This window comes from Gobius niger, assembly GCF_951799975.1.
Source record: "Gobius niger genome assembly, chromosome: 16".
NCBI lineage: Eukaryota > Metazoa > Chordata > Actinopteri > Gobiiformes > Gobiidae > Gobius > Gobius niger.
Window position 1 is genome coordinate 8,528,377 of NC_136867.1, and position 21,014 is coordinate 8,549,390.

Sequence of the window (21,014 nt, forward strand, 5' to 3'; positions counted from 1 at the left end):
CAACAACATTGCACAACCTGATGCTCTTACACGCTATTATCCGCGGGCGTCTTTTGCCAAATCCCACAGAGGCCTTGTTTGAGTAGCTCAGTTCTCATCCAGATTATTAACCAGTGCTTTTACAGCGGCTCAGACCAACAGATCCCGGATAGACCCCTGATCCTCCCAGTGCGTCCCGAGTCTGCACCTCTCGCCGCCTCACAGCGCTTTCTCGCAATTAGGCCTTTTTCGGGAACCCTGCGATTGGTTCTTGGAGGACAGAAGTTTGATTCCTTCTCAGTCAGTCGTCCGGAGGCAGGAGGGGTCCAGGAGCTGTCTGCTGCTACTGTCCTGGAAAACGTCTCTCTGTGTGGGACGGGTCACCATTTTGAGGGGCCAAGTCACTCCATGAACTGAATCTAAAAAACAAAAGAGAGCGAAATGGGACCGATCATTGCTTTGCCCCTCGAGAAATGCACTTAACCTCCTCGCACATCAACTTGCTTTACCCGAGCAGAAAACTCTATGCCTCCTCTGCTGTCGGGCCTGTCGCTGCTGTCCCCTCCTCCTTCTACTGTCCCTCTGGGTGAGGTCAGTCTGAGCCTCCAGAATCATGTCCTGAAAAAGAACAGTCAAAACACATTTCTGATAAGAGGCATCTTCCCGTCTCCTATTTTTTAGGTTCCCTCACATTCCCTCACAACATAAACCCTTCAGATCTGAATTATTGATGCTGCGTTACAAGCTACATAAGTCAGCCCGTCCTATCTGAATGGGACATGTGGAGCCAGGCTGTCCTGCCCCGTCACCATTTGTATTACAAGCCAAATTGCTGGATTTTTTAGTCTTGTTAGCGTCAGAAACTGGCGTGAATGTAATCTATTGTCGAGAAAATAGCAATTGGGCAAGGTGACATTTGAAATCAGACTTCACCTGAGGTCTTCTTGGTGGATGTGAATGAATGATGCTCACGTCGTCGTCCCCCTCGTTGTCTGGAGAGGGTGGCCCAACTGTGCACAGAGTTCATCAATCATCCCTTTTCAATAACAAATCGTCTTGACTTTTCACCAACCTGGAGTAGTTCTCTGTTTTAATGGCGGCAGGGTTGTCCTTTGTCTCTTCTGTTCTTCGCAGCTTGCTTCAGGTAGTTTGAGCGGGCCGGCAGCTTGGCGCGTCCACTCCTGGCTTTGGCGTTCGTATGGGGCAACTTTACACAGTCGCCTTTTAGTGCCTGAAGAACCCATTTCACTCAGAACACCCAAAGCCATCGCAGCCCGTTCACATAATGCGTCCTATTCTCACCAAAGAACTTAGTTGCAACACGAGGCTTCATTATTTAACTTTGACAACATGAGTGCAGTTTCTATAGCAACCCTCCCCATAGGTTATACTGTAACTCAGAAGTTAATGCTTGAAAGAACCTGTTGTTTGCTGCGCCCTCGCACCGCGACCGGAGAGGCCCGGAGGGTGACGGCCAAGTCACTCAGTCTCTGCACGAGGAGTCACGGCGTTTTCTGCTTTGTGTTAGTCGAACATGTTTTGTGTTGCTCACGTCTCCTCTGTGTTTGGTGATATGTTTTCACCACATGGGACTGCGGGTGGAAATTAGCCTTGAGCAAAAATCTGGCATCAGTTTACAGCACCAGTCTGTTCATTATGCACTGCCCCATTCAAATACATTCATAAATAATGGATTCTCACTTTGGGCGTGGGCTGTGTCTTTCACATCTTGTATTGCTAAATTGTGCTCCTGATGAAACCTGTGGGTGCTGGGACAGAGGGTACACTGGCTCCTGACCCCTTGTGGCTGGACTGCAGTATCGGTCATATGTTTGGGACTGTGTTGTGGGGTATATGTCTAGGATATTGTTTGATCATGGGGTAATTGATTTTTAAAATGTTGTTATCCCAAATACAGCCCAACACCCTGTCACCTTATTTATTTATTTATTTATATCAAATGCATACGTAGACTAAAGCAGACTAGAGGGAGACTATGGTTACACTGAGCTGTGTGTTGAGCCGAGCCTGTATTAGCAGACTGAGCAGACAGTGATATAAACCATTATCATTATCGCTCACACAGTTTGGAGTCATACCCTACTTAAGCACCATGTTACGTAACACAAGAAAGTCATTTTACCAAGTGCCTGCTCCAACAGAGCCCAGCAGAGAAACATGTCCCATGGGTCTGGTGCATGCCAGCGGATAGGCATCCATTATTACAGCACCAACAGTCACTCTCCATCTGCTCTGAGCTGCAGTTACAGCAAGGACCTACGACAAATAGGTTTCTGCCGACATTGATGCTAATTGATTGATCACTAATCAATCTACTTGTAAAAGGTTTGTAACAATATATAATACAATAGTAATTATAAATTCCATGAACTAATATCATTTTGAAAGCTTTTATTATAAATCCTTAAGAGCCAGTCCATTACACAGAGTATCAGACCTTTCCTAGACTACTCAATAACTTTAAATCACTGCTCTTTATGGCCCTAACAAATACTGATAGGATTGGGCCAAACTGGCCCTGCATTCTTCTATATTCACAGAATACAGTCTGCCGTGAGGTCGGCTCACGTGAGGGCGTGCAAGGGACGGTCCAGGTCATGAGAAAGTAAGAATACTGTCTGCCTCTCAATTTCTGGATCAGAGAGTTCTGATGTCCCAGTTCCATGTTCTCCTCCTCAGAGTCCATCAGTGCTGCTCTCAGCACATACAGATGTTTGAACAAAGATCCTTGTGTTCAGGCCAGGGGTATGGACACCACCCCGTTGGCTCGGCTCCTGCTCCTGAGGTTTAGACTGGAATCGGTCAGCTCCTCTCCATGCTCCTCGGACTTCTTGTCTGCGATGTTGGCCAGGAAGCGCAGAGTGACTGAGTCCCACTCCTCCGGCAGCAGTAGCAGCAGAAAGCCCAAGCAGATGATGCAGGTGGCAGCCAGGCGCACTACGCTGAAGATCACCTCATGTTTCAACACATCCACAGCTGGAGGACAGACACAAAGGCAGATGGATTACAGTGAGTAAGATAAACCACAGGACAAGAGGATCCAGCACAAATACGATTAGAACCCTTATCCTCTGTGTCTTTGGACAAGTGTAGCCCACTGACCTTCATACGGACACCGTGCTTTAAAGAAGAGGTGCAGGCATTTAGAGTCGCCGTGGCAACCTGATCCTCCCTCAGAGGGAGAGAGCAGGGATACCAACGCATGCTGGTGATTGGGTTTCCTCTGTCAGAGGGGCAGACCTGCTGTGTAATGGTTTTGTTGTCAGTAGACTAACTGCTGACCACACTGGACAAAACCGCACAGGGTGTCACCATTTGCGCTTCTTTGATGATCATTTTCAATTCTTCTTATTTAATGAAGCCTCACATAGCTACAAAAAGGGTTACCTACATGTACGCCTGCCTGTCTCACCCCCGTCATGACACCCAAACCCTAGTCTAATCAGCTCTGTACTGTGTTCGCATTTGAAAATGGATGATAGAAATGACCTGCATTGCCCGGCACGCTGAGTAAGGTCCCGATGGAGATGAGGATGGGGTAGGTGAGCACCACGCCCACATGCACCAGGATGTTGAACACTGCAGACAGAAAATGCACAGCTCAAGTTTAGTAACCGTAAATGCTCATGTTTCTAGTCTCAATCACAAATTAAGAACCAAAATAAGTTGCATGGTTTCAGAGACCTTAGACCTTAGCAAATGTACAAAGGACTTTGCTTGTTTGATTTCTACAGTTTGGGCTACTTCGATTTAAACCAAATGCTGTACTTTATGCTCAAATTGTATCTTGTTTCCATTCCTCCTTCTATCCATTTCTAATCACTTTATATACTGTATAATGAACAGAAATATCAGGAGAAGGAATCATTGAACACTTTACCGAGCCAGAGCCCCGCCAGTCCACAGAGGTATCCCCAGGGCAGGGAGGAGAGCGAGCCCCAGTGCTCCACTCTAGTCAGGTACAGCACCAGGGGCACACAGGAGATGAAGAGCAGGTTAAACACCCCCATGGTGGACAGGAAGTGAGCCACCTCTCCCAGGTTCGCACTACCCAGGAACATCTTAAACAGCACCTGCACAAGAACAATCCATGTCAGGAGTTTCAATGTGAATCCCGCCTTCGCTAATAGACATTTTTGGTGCAGTGCAGCTTTTATACAAGTTAAAACCTTCGGCAGGGTATTGTCGCTTGCAAATAACCCTTAAGCTGTTAAACTGATCTATATTTATTTCAACTTGCAGTGTGTCGACTAACCTTATAGAGAGCTGAAGTGGAAGCAGACCCCACTGCCAAAGCCACGCCCACAAAGGAATCTCCATGGAAACCGTCAGCATAGGCCATCATGACAATCCCAGTGATGGCCATAATAGCAGCCACAATCTGCAGGTGAGCGGACAGTTAGAGATAGACACGGATAAAGGTAAGACTCAGACAACACAGTGACAGAGGCAGGGCCGGTTTGAGCTACAAACAAGCTGGGCAAATGTCCAGGGCCGGACGCCCACTTGGGGCCCCACCACGGATGAACTGTTGTATTTGTGACATGGCGGTTAAAGGCAAAAACAACAAAATCCTCGCTGAAATGTTGTTGTTGAAAATTATTTTTAATGACAGAAAACTACACTGCATTTTTTCCTCAGATCTATGTCAGCAATCTAATGCAAAAGTTTCAAATGGATATGTCTAAATTCTTTTTCCATTCACCTGCAGTGTCTCGCCTTAAGATAATTATGCTTCAAGGTTCCCCACAGACAACAAATTGCACAGGCCCCCTAAAACACTAGCCGCGGCCCTGACCAGAGGCGTGTTTGTCTCAGTACAGACCCGCACTCCCATGAAGCGGTCCTTGAGGACGATCCAGGACAGCAGGAAGACGAAGGCCTTGTGGCAGCAGTAGAGGGCGGACACGTCGGTGGCGGTCAGCTTCTTCAGCGCCAGCAGGTACAGGTAGTTGGTCAGGGTCCACAGTATGGAGAAGGGAGCGGTCCTCTTCACAAACAGCTTCAGGGTCATGCCGTCCTCCCCAAACAGCTTACTGCACTCTCTGGATATGTGCATTACAAAAAAAAGAATAAATGTTTTGCGAAGACCTGTTGTTGATATTGGGCTCTACAGAAATTAATTGAACTGAATATGAATGGTTAAAGTTGATTATCATTAGACTGAGGCATAGCAGGGCCTGACCAATATATCGGCCGGCATATGCACCTAGTGGAATATCAAAGTTTTTCCAGTGCAGATATCTCTGGAACAAAAAGATATGATATTGATGTGATTTTTTTTGCATCGGAAGGATGAGAGTCAGAGCTTTAAAATGAGCTCTCCCTGAGCCTCCTAGGCCTCTGGGAAGCTGTGTCCTGAAGTGCTACACCTTTTACAGAACCGCTGTTACACAATCGCCCATGGATTTCAAACATTACCAGATTTATATTTTTTTTTTTTGCATCAAACTAGACTGTGTCTACTGGTCACCTGTCATTGTGGTCTGTGTTTACACAGAGCATGGTGGAAAAATGTTGCAACTGTATGGAGCTGAATTTGTGCCAAAATAGTGAGGTTTATAACCTTTGATGTAGAAGCATATTGCCTTTTTCTTTCACTGTGTTTACTCAAGCAACACATAAACAGCTACTGGTAGCATTCAAGTTTATTGGCCCCACTTGTTATTTGAAAGAACTGTGAAAACGAGTCGTGAAGGAGCACATTTTTGAGCATTTCTAATAAACCGGTTCATTGTACAGGATTTGACACAAATACTGGCCATTTATTGCAGCTATGGTGGAGGTGACAAAACCTTTTCTAAAGCGTGCCCGCTCCCACCCCGGAGTCCTGTACCTGCAGCCTGATGGCAGCAGAACGAACCGAAACAATGTTTGCCAATAGTACCTTGGCCCATCTTGAAATGTGCTCCTCAGAGAAGAGGGCCAGCAATGTTTGCAAATGCAACTCTAAAGTGATCAAAGTTTGCCCTCAGTTCAGTACAAAGTGACAATGATAGTCCAAAAAGCCTAAATGCTTCGAACCAAAAGCAACTTACCTTAAAGCTAAAGAAGTGGCTTTGCATTGGGACATTAAAAAAACAAATCTAAATAAATTAGCTTGTAACAAATTATTTTACAAAAGTAACAAGTTTTATTTATTTATCAGATTCAAACACTAGTCATATCAGCCTATATATCGTCCATCGGCCTTTCCAACCCCTTTCTTATGGGAAATGGTATCAGACAAGTAATTAACAGCATGCAGTCACATTACCTGAACTTCTGGATGGGCGTCTGCTTGTCTCTGGTGGTCAGCACGTGCACCGAGTAGTAGATGGGGAAGAAGAGGATGTTCCAGTTGCTGCTGAACCAGGAGATAAAGAACGGGCAGGAGAAGGAGTGGAAGGTGAGCTTGATGACCTGCGTTGTGCCCACCCAGGACGAGGAGAGACACAGGACCACCATGAGCCCCCCCAGGACCTTCAGGAGAGTGTTTGTGCACGTCCTGTACGAGTGGCTCTCTCCACTGGCCTCGCTGCCCGCAGTGTCACCGTGGGACTCCGAGCCATCCTCTCCTACGGGAAAACAAAGAATTCATTCAGTGAAACATTTAAGTGTAACTTTCTTAACTTTCTTACTTGATAAAATACATTCAATCAGTTACAATATTTACTAAAGGACACACCATTTGAAATGCTTTGCCCCCTCAGTTTTAGCTGCATCACAATGTATGCTGCACTGATGCAGCTAGGTTATTTCATGTTTTATCTGCCTCCTTCTTCTTCTTATAAACAGCCATTGACCGGTCCAACTTTTGCATACCACTACAGTAGCCACAGCTGCCCTGGGGCAGACTGATGGAAGCGAGGCTGCCAATCTGCAGCACACTTTATTTTCATCAAAAATGAGATGAAATGTTTTGCCCATAAACTGGCATTCAAACCACCAACCATAAAATGACCTACTCTACACTCTGAGGAGAGGAAAAATGTAGTATTTTTCACCTCTCCAAAATGACTGCATAAGAAAACATCGCCCCCAAGTAAGTGGTCGATGTTGTGTACATAAGGCTTCTAACATAGGCTGATTTTCAGCCCCCGTCCCTGGGCTTTTTGAGGTGTAGGAAAGTAGTAGTAAAGAGGAAAACAACAGTAAAAAGAAAGAGGAGACATATCTGACCACTTCACAAACTTCATCCATACAGTTCAGTGCTCACACTGTTGTTTGTTCTTTAGTCAGAGATTCAGCTTTTCTGAGAAAAGTCTCAGATCCATTTGGGACTTCAGCTCCAGTGCTAAAGAGTTCCAAATTCACTCTCCTCTCCTGGTGGTGGTTGCTTCAGCTGACAGACAAAAGGTAACTCACCTGTGCTATTGGCCCCTTTGACCACTATCATTCACTAAACCCAAGTTTACAGTGCCTGTTATTTCCCACACAATCACTGATCCTGACATTAACCAGGCCCAGCCTTACTCCGCTTCTGAGATCAGATAAGATCAGGGATCCTGCTTTTACCACAAGCAGCTATTGAATTTAGTAAACATGACTTCTATGATATACTGCCAACACCAGAGTCTGAGAAAAACCTTGTTGATCCATTCTGAAACACTTTACAGCTTTCAGCCCTTACACTAACCCACCCTAATGCCTTATGATGCCACTGCACAGCCATATTACTCTCCTGTACATGGAAACCCAACTCCATACACTCAGAGTAAACCTAACCATATGACATTCCTGCACAAAGTCGGGCTAACCTTGGGCCTTATATTAGCAGCAGCAGACAGATACAGGTACAGACTGAGATGAGACTGGCCCAATGCCTTACTGCACCACTGGACTGTCTGCGCTCCGGACTTGAGCTATAATCGGTCAAGTGCTGTGTCCGTGGGCGAGAGATGAAGTAAAGAGGAGAGAGAGGGAGAGGGAGAGGAAGGAAGGAGCAAGTATTCTTCACCTCTCCAAAGTCTTATCAATTTACACCAGCCTAGGAATAAAAGATGGCTGCTGACTCAGGACGTGTGCACATTTTCACCCTTGTGCACAGATACTAAGTGTATGCTCGTGCGAGAGCCGCCGTATCAATGCATGAATGAATGGAATTAGTCCAAAGAGTTTACGGCTTTTATCTGCAGTGAACATAGGCAGGGGGGGAGAATACATTTGGGAAGTGCTGACGGTGACGTACGGGGAGGTTTGGCAAACAATGCCTCATAAAACTGCACTGATCAACAGTTCTACGCAGATCTTTACTACTCGTGTAACAAAATATCCCAACGTCCAAAGTTGTGGACTTTTGGAGAATTTAAGTTTTGTTGCAGCTGAAGAAAAGGAGAACTTAAGCAGGTCAGGCCATGATCCTTTGAAGTGACGCGCGGTCAGGGGAGACAGGTAAGCCAGTGCCTGACTAGTGTATTACTACTAACTAAATACTAAAAACAGCCAAGCGTTTTATCAGTTGTGGATATTGTGTAAAGGAGGAGCACAGACATCTCTGTCCCACACACTGTGCTCTCCCATCCTGTGCCTTTTTCGCCCCAAAAACTAAAATACATTTGAGATTTGACATTTTTCTTGTGCAATTTAGATTTTTCATCATCTGAATAAAACATCTGGTACTTGGATGACTAGGCTATAGGTTAAAACCAGTCTGTTATATTTCTCTTTAGGGGAGACGTTTTAAACGTAAAGGGATGATTGAAAGTGGAAACTTTAGTGACGAACATATCCGGCTTTTTCAGGATAAGTAACGAAAACCACTTATGCTGTCAAAAGGATTGTCACCAACTTATCACGCAGACAGGGTTTGCGCCTCTTCTATGTTATGTGGTGTTTTTTTTGTGATATCATGAGAATGCATTTTAAGTTGGAATGTATACTGTAAAAATGGCTGTGAAATATACAGTTATTTACTGTATTAATAACACTACTGTGAATCATTTTAACAGTAGAATGTTGTAAAGTTTACAGTAACACCGTGTCCATAACAGAATCACGGTAGTCTATGTATTACTGTAGAAATCATAGTAGTCAGACACAGCTTTTAGCTGTGGCTGGCGCAGCACCCTTTGAGATCGGGTGAGGAGCTCAGTTACCCGGGAGGAGCTGCTCCTTCACGTCAAAAGGAGCCAGCTGGTGGCTAGGGCATCTGTTCCAGGCATGTCCTATAGGTACAAGGCCTCGTGGAAGGCCCAGGACACGCTAGAGGGAATATGTCTCCGAGCTGGCCTGGTGTCGCCTCAGGGTCCCCCCAGAACAGCTGGAGGAGGTGTGCATGGATCGGGAAGTCTGGGCATCTCTGCTGAGACTGCTGCCCCCGTGACCCGGCCCCGGATAAAGCGGAAGAAAATGGATGGATGTCATACTCAGCTTTTATTGGAAAAGGTAAGGAGCCTTGAAAGAGACTGCAGTTTTGTTGACTTTATATTGGAGTCTATACAACACATGACTCACAGGCAGCAAACCTCGCCGCACGTCACTGATCACTTGTCCATTCATGTGGGGCCAATAGTGCTGCACAATTTTGACAAACATTGCGGTTAGGTTTGCAAGTTAGGAGCCATACGGTAGCTCTAGTCTGTGGTGTTTTTCCATTTACACTCTCATACATGTGTAAGGAGGAGACACTGAAAAACCCAGTCATTTGAGGGTAGATTTGAATTTGAGCAACATTTTACCTGAGGATTATAAAGAGGGGTATGGATACTTTCTGAAAGAATAGTACTCTCTCTAGCTGAGATGGAGGAGAGAGCGGACACATTGAGCCAAATAGGAACAGGCTGAAATTCAAAGCACTTGTCATCCGTAGTACCAGATCCGTGCCAGGTGAGCCACTGAGGAGCTCCCTGCAGAATTCGGCTTTGTTCCTACTTATGACTGCAAATGTGGTCGTCAGTACAAGCAAATGTACATCCATCGAAAACAGTTTCTCTCGTGTTCTGCCTTATCCCATTCTGTCACAGCGAGGATCCTTCATCAACCTAATGAGCCGCTTTCCAACTGTAAATCTCAGAAACAAACCCATCTTTTATTCTATTACATCTGCAGCATCCACTCTCAGCTGTGGATGGTTTTGTAATTCAGAGCGCGGATTTTTGGATGATACTATTTTTCTTTATAGGTGCAAGAGTTGGATCCAGTGCCAATATGCAGTATCGTTATAACGCGACTATTCCCCCAGCCCCCGCCGCATGAAAGTGCTACCTCAAGCCAAAACGCTACTCCCAAAACAGGCACAGTAATCGCTGACTAATAGATGAATAAAAAGATGCGGAGGAAATAATTAGGCCTGTAATAATGACAGCATTTAACGTGAGTAATACAGTACACATGTTGGGACGCATCCCGGCTCAGGACAATTCAGAGAGCAGATACATGTTACAGAATGGAGCCGGGAGTGCCTTTACTGGAGGATGAGCCCATGTTGAGTATCGCAAAGGTTTGCAAAAATCCATTGTGGAAAAGGAGTTGTTTATGTTTATGCTTTGTCTCTCGTCTAAGAGGCTTCCTCAGTTCTACATTCCCTATAGTTTGCAAACTTGGATTTACCTCTCCTGTGGTGAGGAGTTAGGTCCACCTTGTTGTTACCCTAAACCTGGTTTCACCCATAGCCTGTGAAACACATGGACATAGCAGTGCTATTAGCTGCTGAAGCTTAATAGGAAATGGTGGCAGGCTCCGGACGTTCAATGCTGTAATGGACTTTCCATTCAAACTGTTTTGCCTCTTTAAGTCATTATTGAACTAAGGCTTGTCATTCTTTCCTCTTGTCTCAACATGCGCAACTGAATATAAGAGCTGGCTCCAAAACCCAGCCAAATTGCTAGCATGAACGAGCTTCAGTTAGCCGCGCTGAACGCTATGGGGAAAGCCCCCTCATTTAGTCTATATCTACATCTAGGTCTGAGGGAAATATGGCTAATATTAATTTATTCACAATTACAAAGCGCATTTTACACAATGTAATTTTTTTTGGTTGGTTCTCATAAATAATATTCAATCAGAAAGCATAATGTGCTCCACTCGAAAAGTTGTCAGATCCTACGGCTAAAACCAGTTTGGAAATGAGCATAAACGACTCTCTCCTACTTCCACAATGCCAGGACCTGATCCAATCAAGTCCGGGTTAGAGCACTCTCCTGTACTTAAATAAAACTGTGCATGCAAGTTTGGGTTATACTCTCAACTACAGTTGTGTTTCAAGTTATGTTCAGCAAAGTTTTTTTCCACTTTACCCATTTCCAGGTACACATAAAGTGCTATCACAAGTATTCCGGTTGTTCATTAGACAGATTACTTTGCAGCACAGTGTCGTTCAGCGCTGGCACCGTGAAGCAGACGTATCGGCGGTGACGCACTTTGCTACGTGCCGATCCTTCATACATTTTATCACCACAGTTTCCGCCTGGCAGTGATGGATGGAGCCCGGATCAAGCCAATCTATAATGTATGTAAGGTTAGCAGACATTAACGCGGGCCAAATGTACAGCTCAGGAGGGACGGGCAGGAGGGAGGCTGAAAGAAGTTCACAAATAGATTGAAGTTGCTTATTATTACTTTGACATTACATTATTACTTTTATACTTTTATTTACTTTCATCTAACTTTCTTTGTTCTGTACGTATTACATAAACAGTAAAATAATGATTATACTTGACAAGATTAGAAACTGTTTAGTAGCTGGTTGATAAAGAAATAAGTAGTACAGCATGGTTACTGTAAAATACACAGTACTGGCGGCTGCACTGTAGGTTACTGTAAACACGGATTACAGTAGTCATACTATTATCTCATATTACACATTTCTTTCTTTTTTTTCAAGTTAATGGACAGTGATTGTGGGGAGTAGCAAAGGTTCTTGCTCTGAATTTGATTCCGGGTCTGCTGGGGCCATTCTGTGGATGTCCCGGAACAAAAGAGTCCGAATCTGGTTAAATATGGGCCTGATTTTTAAATGTATCTTATTTTTTCATTTCTGTATCATTTTCATTCGTTGTTTTTTCAAGATTATATTTCCAAATGGCCTATTTGTTTCAATTTCATCCCAAAATTCCCATGTCTTTTTTTTCTCTACCTCATCTACAATTTTCTTATCCCATTGGCAGAGTTTTGGGAGGTAAAATAAGTTTTTCAAAATATCTGAACAAATAACCTAAAAAATCATTTTCATATTGTAGATTTGAAGTATTTAAACCCGATTCGTATCATTAAGGACGACTTCTTCTTTTCCCCCTGATTCATTACAAAGTCAGCACGACACCAAAATCAGTGGAAAGGAGGAAAAAGCAGCCAACTCTAACCAAAAACTCCCACACAAGCCCTCTACCTTTAGGATTACCTTCCGAGATGGGGCAGGTGAGGACTTGGGTGCTGTAGGAGCTGAGCGGTGCCACGCGGGCGGAGTGCTTCTTCATCCTCCTGTGGGACGACACGCTGTCCTGCCCAGGGAGGGGTGTGTGTGTGTGTGATGGAGGTGCACTGTCAGCAGCCCTGCCGTTTGACTGGGAGCATCCTCTGGTCCCCGGTTGGCTCACTTTCTCCAAAATATTCTTCAGCCTGTCTCGCGGTAACAAGCCGACGGCGGCTCAGTGGACGTCCGGAAAGCCAGAATTGTCCCGTGGAGAACTTTTAACTGCCTCTACTCAAAGGTTGGATAAGTTCTTTCCCCTCCGTGTCTTCTCTGTGGAGGTTCCCAGTGAAGTTCTATTTGTCCTGCTGTGCGTTTGTATCGTCTCCCCCTCTCTCACAGCCTTGCCCCAGTTCTCCCGCTTTGTCGAATTCACCAGCGAACTTCTCCTTCAGCCTGTCCTGGGCACATCCTCTCACTGAAGTCCCATTTGGTCTGTTGCAGAGTGCTCCAGGGCGACTGAGGCTGGAGTGTGTCTCGTCGTCTCTCCCTCCTCTGCCTCCTCTCCCTCGCTCCACAAATCAGCAGCTTTGTTTGGAAGGTAACCAAGCAGCCCGAGCTAATTATGCTGCGCTGGCTGCTCCCCCTCCCCCTCCTCTCCTCCTCCTCTTCCTCACTTTCACCTGACCACTCTCTCTCTCTCTCTCTCTCTCTCTCTCTCTCTCTCTCTCTCTCTCTCTCTCTCTCTCTCTCTCTCTCTCAGCTCCTGCACGCTCTTCAGCACTTGTTCACAATCACGCAGGAGGACAGTCACCAGAATTCACTTAAATCCAATCATAGAGCCTCCCAAATCTCGCTATGTTTCGATAAAGGGGGCGTGAGCGAATCAAATTTAAAAATGTGTAAACATGTTATATATCTAGTTGATATAGTATAACACATTAGTGTTATTATGTGCTTTTAAAAGGCTCCGTGATCCATAAGAAGTCTTCATATTTTGTATAGTCAGCTATTGAATTGTTTTACATGGAACTTTGATTTCAGTCTAGTCAAAGTTTCCAGCTAATTTAGTCGACTGTATCTGTAATACAAGCAGTGTGTATAATAGTCTTTACAATTTAAGTAACACGAGTTACAAGTGCATTTAAATAGTTTGTATTGAATGATGTGTATAAGATCTGCAGTTAATGTCGTCAAAACAAGACAGGAGAGAATGGGGACAGCGAGGGAGAAGGAAATATGTGACTGCACTTTTGTTCTGTGGCTTTATTGCTATTTTTTAAATTATATGTTGACAAAAGTAATTTTTGAATCCGTAATGTGTAATACAAACATGTTACATTTTCAAAGCTGTAACTACTAATATGGAATATAGTATAACAATTTTAAAGTAACTTAAAACAAGCCACTGAATAGAAGTCTACAAAAAAGCATTGGAAATGGCAGCGTTGTTATATTAGTAATGTTTTGTTTAAAAGCAGTAATTAATTGAATGGTTTCATCAGGAATTTGACTGTTTTATTGTTTTGTTTTTGTCTGTTCTGTTCCTTTTTATATCGTTTTGATAAGTCGACAAGTGTCTGGAGATTTAAAATACTACCACTGCTGTACCATTTTCATATTTAGTTCTATAGTTTAAGTCACAAACCATGTAGCTTCTTGGGTTGGTGATGAGTTCTGCACATGGTCTCTGTTATTTTTTTCAAATAACAGAGACAAACATCCAGGTGCAAGTCAAAATCAACTGAACCGAATAGATTTTCTTTCTAAGCTTATGGCAAATATGTCTATAGTTTAACACATGTAAAGCTTGATAATACGTTTTAGCCCTTGTTTACAGGCTCCTGACCTCAATAAAGTCAATACCTCCCTTCTCTGTGGCACGTGGTGTAATTTTGCAGAATCACGCCACATCCCTCACACTTCTTGTAACAACAGCGTTTGCACTTTCCATCAGCACTTTTGTTATAAAAGCACATATGCCTCTTCTCCTCCTAATGTCCATTTTTTCATTAAATATTTACACTATAAGTCTCCCAGCTCCATCAAACTTCTCCATCATTTTTGATAAGAGTCGTCTGAAAATGGCCCCTGAGTGGACGGCAGCGAGAGGGCCTCATCACGAGGCTCCTTTGGGAAATCTGCGGTCCGGAATTTCCATTTCAGGATGGCCCTGCCTGCTCTTCCTGTGTACTTTTCAACATAATGCAATCTCCCTCCTATCAATGTCACGATTTTGGCATCCCATAATACTGTCTGAGAGAAACCTAGCAACAATCCGACTGTGCGCTGCTCGGGTGAGTTAGTTAAAAATACAGTGTTTTGCTTTAGGCCCTGTGTCGTTCTCGCAGACTTGATCGCACTCCGCCCCTCTCTGTCTCCAGAGCCGAGCAGCTAAACTTCTGGCACGGCAGCAGACGGCATAAAAGATCACAGTCTCTTCCTCAGACTCAGACACAGAGAGAGATTGTTTGGGTGCGTGCTGGGATGGATGAGTAGTGAGGATGTGTCCCAGTTACAGATCAGATTTCATTGTTTAATTCCCCCGTAATAGGCTTTAGTCAGGCTTTTGTGGATGCTTCCAGACACCTATAGGCTCCGTATTTCACCTTGTGTGACTTTATGCATAATTCCTCATGGAAAGAACACAATGAGAGTGAGTCAGCCCTGATTTCTGTGCATCTACTGATACCAGCAGACAGCGCTTGACCTGAAGGGGTCTGGGAAGTGATGTGCTCTGCTTTAACACTGATCACTCAACAGAACTGGGCTTGACCTCCGGACATTGCAGACATGAAGTTTTACCTACTAAATCTCACTGTACAAGGACCTGCCATACGTCATTTGAAAGCTCAGAACCTCTGGAATTCAGTTGCCAGAGCTAGCAGTAATTTGATTGTTACGACAGGTGCTGGGATTTGACCTGTCAGTGACCCATTGACTGTACGAATGATGAGCACGGTGCTTTTACTTTCCAGCCATACAGCCACTGGGTCACAAAAAGGTCATTGATGGATGTGATTTACGATGCACCTTTAATGAAGTATTTACAAAAAGGAACTTTATGAAACAACACTCAACTATATGTTTTCAAGAGGGAACAGCCTTACAAAAAGAATGTGTCCGTGATATTGAGATCATCGTATGTGTTCCATATTTTGAGATTCTGTGGTTCTCATGGTTTTTAGAGTTGAACTTTAAAAATAGCCCAGTGCTGATGAGGAGAGCCGAGTACCAAACCCTGCAGTCAGCAGATCAGGTAGGCGGAGACGCTCCACAAGTGACAGAAGTTTAGGAAGAAAAAACATTATCACAAAACTGCTATATTTTAATTATTATTCATGTTACTGTCACACATTGGTGATAAACTCCTGTGCCACAGTTTCACGTTGACACTGGACGCGCCAGACCACAAGTGACGTGAAGCAGGTTCAGTCCATGTTACAAAACAATGTCCCCATGTGGACCCTTCCTGTGGATCAAAGCCCAAAATAGTGAAGCATCCTTCCAGCGGCCCCCATAGCAACGGGGTCCTGCACTGACGCACTCCACGGCATTCACTCACTGTCTTTGTCATTCAGATGGAGCTGTAACCGAGTTTACGGAGCCCTTCCACTCAGCGCACGCCTCACTGTGATGGAGAGAGGGGCAGCGTCACAGGTCTGTCAGAGGGGGGCCCTCGCTACAGGGGAAATGAACTGTACTTACAATGTTAAAACACAAGGACACCTTCTGGCATGAGACGGGAACTACAGTGAAGTACTTTACGGTGTCCTCTAAGGCCCGAGCGATGTGGATTTTTGTGATCCAATATTGAAATATAGGGAGTTTTTTAAATCTCCTATAGTCAATAGTTAAACATTTAACATGCCCTGCTGCAAAGCCTCTTCAAAAGCTGTAGCTTTACACCAAGATGCTTTTGTCTCTGATCCTTCCAGAGCTGTAGTTATAAATATTGGTGGCCCTCGTCTGTGAGAACAGAAGAAGATGGCAGCTGACTGAAATACCGGTAGCATTGATCTAATATTGTTTGGAATGCAAGGACGATTGTGTAACGGCAGTTTTGCAAAAACATTTGGAGAAAAATTGTCACCGTAATTTCAGGAAGCTATAGAGACCTATAAGCTCTGTGAGGCTCTATCACTTTTTGTTACTGAGATAAGTCCAAAGTTGTTGGCAAGTTAACATCTACCATATCGGCAATAAAATGGCTGATAGCTAATGGCTGGCAGATGAATGTGTATTGAAAATACTCCTAGTTATACACATGTTATAAATGTAATTACAGGCAAGGCCTGTAGAGGGCAGACTTCTACCTCTTGTGCTCAAGTGCTGCGCAGCAAAAATAAAACTTTGGAAATCGTAAGCTCCACTAAATAAAGTCATCTTCTAAAGGGAGATAGTCTGACAATGAACAGGGTCAGAACAAGATGATATGCAGGACGTATGAATCTGCTCAGGGTCTGTGTTCAACTAGAGCCAAAAACAACGACACCAACACGAGTATATTCATGTTCAGGACATGTCTTTTCTATTTCACTATGTTTTGGACATTCTTGCAGCCTACTTTATAATTGTAAAATGTGTTTCCCTTATGAAAAAGACTGTATATCAGCTCATTTGCTGCATTAGGGTACTTTTCCCACACGGGGGCAATGTTGGCAAACACTCCACCACCACCACTTTGAACCAGCCAAACAGGGGAGTGCTTTCCAAAGCCAAAACACATAGAGCATCTTTTTTGCACACCTGCTTCCATATGATCTTTCAGTAACAGAAAAGTGACTTCTATAGGTGCTTTGCCGATCAGTTTTCTAACATAGTGCTTTCTTTACAGGGTTGTAGAGTCCCCCACCGATGGACAACACCTCGGGGGCAGTGCTCAGGTCAGCAGTTGTGTACAGCAGCAGAAATAGGGTACCATTATATTATACACAGAGAGCTTTCGCCCGCTCCCCAGAGCTCACAGAGGAACTGCTCTCAGAGTCATTCAGGCACGGCTTATATCCCATTCGATGAGGCCAGATATAAATAGCAGCACAGGGAAGCAGGCATGGGAACTGGGCAAGTCCAAAATACGCCCACGCACCAGAGAAATGTTTGAGAAAGTTTGATGAAATCACCTGGAAATGGGTTAAGAGTTTGAGGCGGCACAGTCGTATAAAATACACAACACAATGCCCACACATCACAAGAGGCTGTAAATTACTCCTCAAAAGTATAACTGGAACAAAAGTATAGATCAAAGTACAACTGCATACTAATTGTACGTTTTACTAACCTATAACACAAAACTCAAAGTATGTAAACTGGTCAGGAAACACAGCAAATGTCGGCTTAGTTTTAAATAACCCCTTGACCCAACCCAGAATTTGCACTGCCCTTTTACAATACTACAAATATTAGTACTTCAGAACCTGCTCTGTCTTTCATGTAACATTTGCTAAAGATGTGGAATATTACTTCTACTACTACAACCTCCACTACAATACCACTTTGTGTCTGACTGATGCTTCTACCACCTCTTTGGCAAGCCTCTAAATGGACTTGTTTAAATTCACTGATGTGTAACAATAGCATCATCTTCTAATCCATCATCTCCCCTCATTGTACTCCAAAGGCTGCACTTTTTCCATAACAATGTGACTCTTTCAGAAATGCTGAGGCCACACTTGCCGCTCTATTATACCCCTCCAAAGGTGTTGCCTGCGCTTGCAAAGCCGACGTGGGGTTTATCACGTTAGCTTGTGTCACCGTCTGACAGCGTGTTGTCATGAGCGTATGGGGCATGTATTACAAGCCGGGCTTTTGTCATCATATGCAGAGTGCAGCCTCCCTCACGGCGTCTCCCAGCGCACGCAGATGGCAAGTGGCAATATAACAAACTGGCAACGGCGTCTCGCTAAATATAGCTTTTGCCCCATAGGCTCCGCGTTCAATACTCCATTGGCAAGTTTCGGCGAGCCATTTTTGGAAACTGGTAGTAGCAGATGACTTCAAATTTTCAATATCAGGAAAGATAGAAGGCCATTGTAATTCTGCACTCTTAAGAACACTCCTGAATATGGACCTTTAATTGCAATTCCAATCGTGAGCTCAATGAATCTCTCAATAATCTCAGAAAAATGGCAAAGCATGTCTTGCAGGGAAACAATCTATGTTTATCCAGCCTCCTGACAAAAAAAAACAAAATGAGTTGCTGACGAAGCCACATGATGTAATAGGCTAAACCTCCTCCATACTAAAACAACCCTGTGGATTTGTGTGTGTTTATGTACGATGGAATACGGGATCTTCATTGCAAACAAGGAAACTGTCACTATCCCTAAAGGGAAACCCAATGTTGACCAAATGGGGATAGACGGCTGAGACCACAAGCTAAACGGGATGTTTTCCCACACGGAACAGGGTTGTCTGTCAAGCCCTTAGTCATTTTGTCAGCCGTGCTCCAGACATGGTTTACCACTGCGCGGTTGAAATAGGGCGGCCAGGCCTGTTTCCAAGCATAATACCTCTTGTTTCATACCGCTCTAGATTTTATGAATTCAGGCATAAATATTCAATGACAGCACTACAGAAACACCGCCCTCCAAGGAACTCAATAATGCAGGAGATTAATTGTGCTATTAGAGCCGCTTTCATAACTTGTCTCATCAGGACGTCCAGGTCATTCATCAGAGTGACACTTTTCGTCCTGCCTGTCAGCTAGCAGTGTCATTTCATCTTGAGAACAAAACTATCATCAGTTTTAAGGAACACTGGTAATCTTACATATTTTTTTATTGCCAGAAGACGCATGTTGACAAGATGTTTACCCTGAATGCCCTTTCTGCTGCAGCTGCACAGGAGAGGCCAGTAAGGGTGAAATAGGCTGCTCCAATCTAGGAAATTGTGATTGTTTTATTTCATTTTCAGGATTGGAATTGTTCCTGTGACTTTTAACAGTTGAGAATCAGGGATGTACACTACAGATTTCATACAAAAAGGATACTCTCAGACCTTTTGCTGTAAATCTTCATTCAAGGTCGTTCATAATTCCAATTTGTTCAGACTCTCATGAGCAAAATAAATCTGAATTGTCAAGTGCACCAACGTAGCTGCACTGTCATTTCCTTTTCTTTTTCCACATCTTGTGCCGCTCTGATCTCACCTGCCGTGGAGATTTTCTGTCCAAAGGGGCCACCAGAGTAAACACCATATGTCACAGAGGCAGTGTGCAGCAGGGACAGCCCAATATTGGGAAAAGATCCTCACTCTCCCCCTGAGTTATGAATGTGCAGGGACACCGTTACATAACAGGCGGGCGGGAGTCAGTTCGTCAAGTAGATTTTGAGGCATCTGACAAAAAGCAACTTGCCTAAAAATCCAATAACGAAAGTGAGGATTGCACGAACGGATTTCCAAAACTGGGCCGAAATCTTCTGAAACATCCCTCCAGCTTCGCGGAGCGCGCACAGATTCAGAGGCGTCAGCAATCTCCAGCCTCAGCAATCACAAGGCCACTGACAGAGGCAAATGAGAAAGCCTCACTTATGACAGGCACAATGTCCACATGCATCACAGGCGGACCCATGTGTGGAACGGCCAGGGAATGGATTGTTTTTAATTTAATGCCGTGGATGAGCAGAGCAGAGAGGAGGAGACGGACCCACATGCAGATGGAGCTGTAATGAACTTTGAAATTGATTCTGGCTTGTCATTATAGTATGTGGTTGAAGCGGCATGTCCTGCTGTGGGAGATGGATGGCCCAGGGCAGCCGCCTGCAGCCTCTCCGCTGGCGCATGGATTATGGATTTAGAATGGATAGAAATAATTAAAGCACACTGGAATCTGTGGGGACTTTGTTTAAGTAAAAAGTAATTGTTGTGCGTCTGCCAGCAACACTGTCTGCCAATATAGTCAGTGTATCCTGATGCAGCATCCAAACACGCACTTTCATGTAAAGCTAAACAAACGCCCGCACCTGCTGCTGCTGCATGCACTGCTGACCCTGCACTTAGTTTGGGACTCACTTCTGTGGCTGGAGTAGCCAGGGTTGTACCCGTAGTAGCCGGTGATTCTCAGGATTCTGTCCTCGATGTCGTGCACTCCATTGGCGGTCACTTTGGAGTCGGTGTCCCTGAGGAGCGCGCGCCTTCCCGCGGACGGCGTCGTCTTGCCGGGTAAAAGAGTGTTCTTGGGCTCCAGCGTGATGCAGGGCTGCTCTCCACTCTCCGAAACACCTTCAGAGGTCGTCATCGTGAGAGGCGAGGGAACGAGACCAGCGCGCGCGGAGCGACCCCAAGGGCTGCATCAACAATTAGCAACGAGCGCAGGACATCAAAGGCACGCGCACATTCCTCCGGTGGAGCTCCGGACGCAGCAAGGTTACCGCGCGCTCCACGCGTCTGGCACAAGGCGCACACTAGGGGGCGTGTCACATCTCAATCAGGAACGCGATTTATCCTTGGCATGAAAAGAGAAAATGTATGGATGTTGCCACAATTATTGTTATGCACGTGCGACTCGATTAGAATGCGCACCATTGTGGCCAAATGATCGAATCAAAAATACTAAGACTCCATCTGCATGTGGGTTCGAAAAGTCAGCCTCAATATAGCCAACAATTTTAAGTGCAGACTTTTGTTTTAATACGGATCAGTGAAGTTTCCTGTATTCATGGTTGAGTAAATCAGTAATGACACC

At 44.6% G+C, this 21,014-nt stretch overlaps 2 protein-coding genes across 3 annotated transcripts; both read right to left on the reverse strand.

The window, feature by feature from the left end:
* Positions 1-276: 276 nt before the first annotated feature.
* On the reverse strand, positions 277-2,273 carry LOC306976332 (uncharacterized protein; the record flags this gene model as incomplete). Its single annotated transcript, XM_079574252.1, has 4 exons — positions 1,052-2,273; positions 913-989; positions 489-597; positions 277-398 (listed from the first exon to the last, which is right to left on the reverse strand). The coding sequence occupies exons 1-4, from the start codon at positions 1,245-1,247 to the stop codon at positions 277-279; spliced, it is 504 nt and encodes a 167-aa protein (XP_079430378.1). The 5' UTR covers positions 1,248-2,273.
* A 120-nt stretch (positions 2,274-2,393) lies between these two features.
* slc35f4 (solute carrier family 35 member F4) lies at positions 2,394-20,720 on the reverse strand. Of its 2 annotated transcripts, none has more exons than XM_079573126.1 (7): positions 20,342-20,720; positions 6,257-6,557; positions 4,826-5,045; positions 4,256-4,381; positions 3,881-4,073; positions 3,490-3,579; positions 2,394-2,976 (listed from the first exon to the last, which is right to left on the reverse strand). In XM_079573126.1, exons 1-7 carry the CDS (start codon positions 20,565-20,567, stop codon positions 2,735-2,737), a joined length of 1,398 nt encoding a protein of 465 aa, XP_079429252.1. In that variant the 5' UTR covers positions 20,568-20,720; the 3' UTR covers positions 2,394-2,734. The 2 variants fall into 2 exon arrangements, with proteins under 2 accessions (XP_079429252.1, XP_079429253.1); XM_079573127.1 differs by lacking the exon at positions 20,342-20,720 and adding an exon at positions 12,320-12,960.
* Between the last annotated feature and the right edge of the window lie 294 nt (positions 20,721-21,014).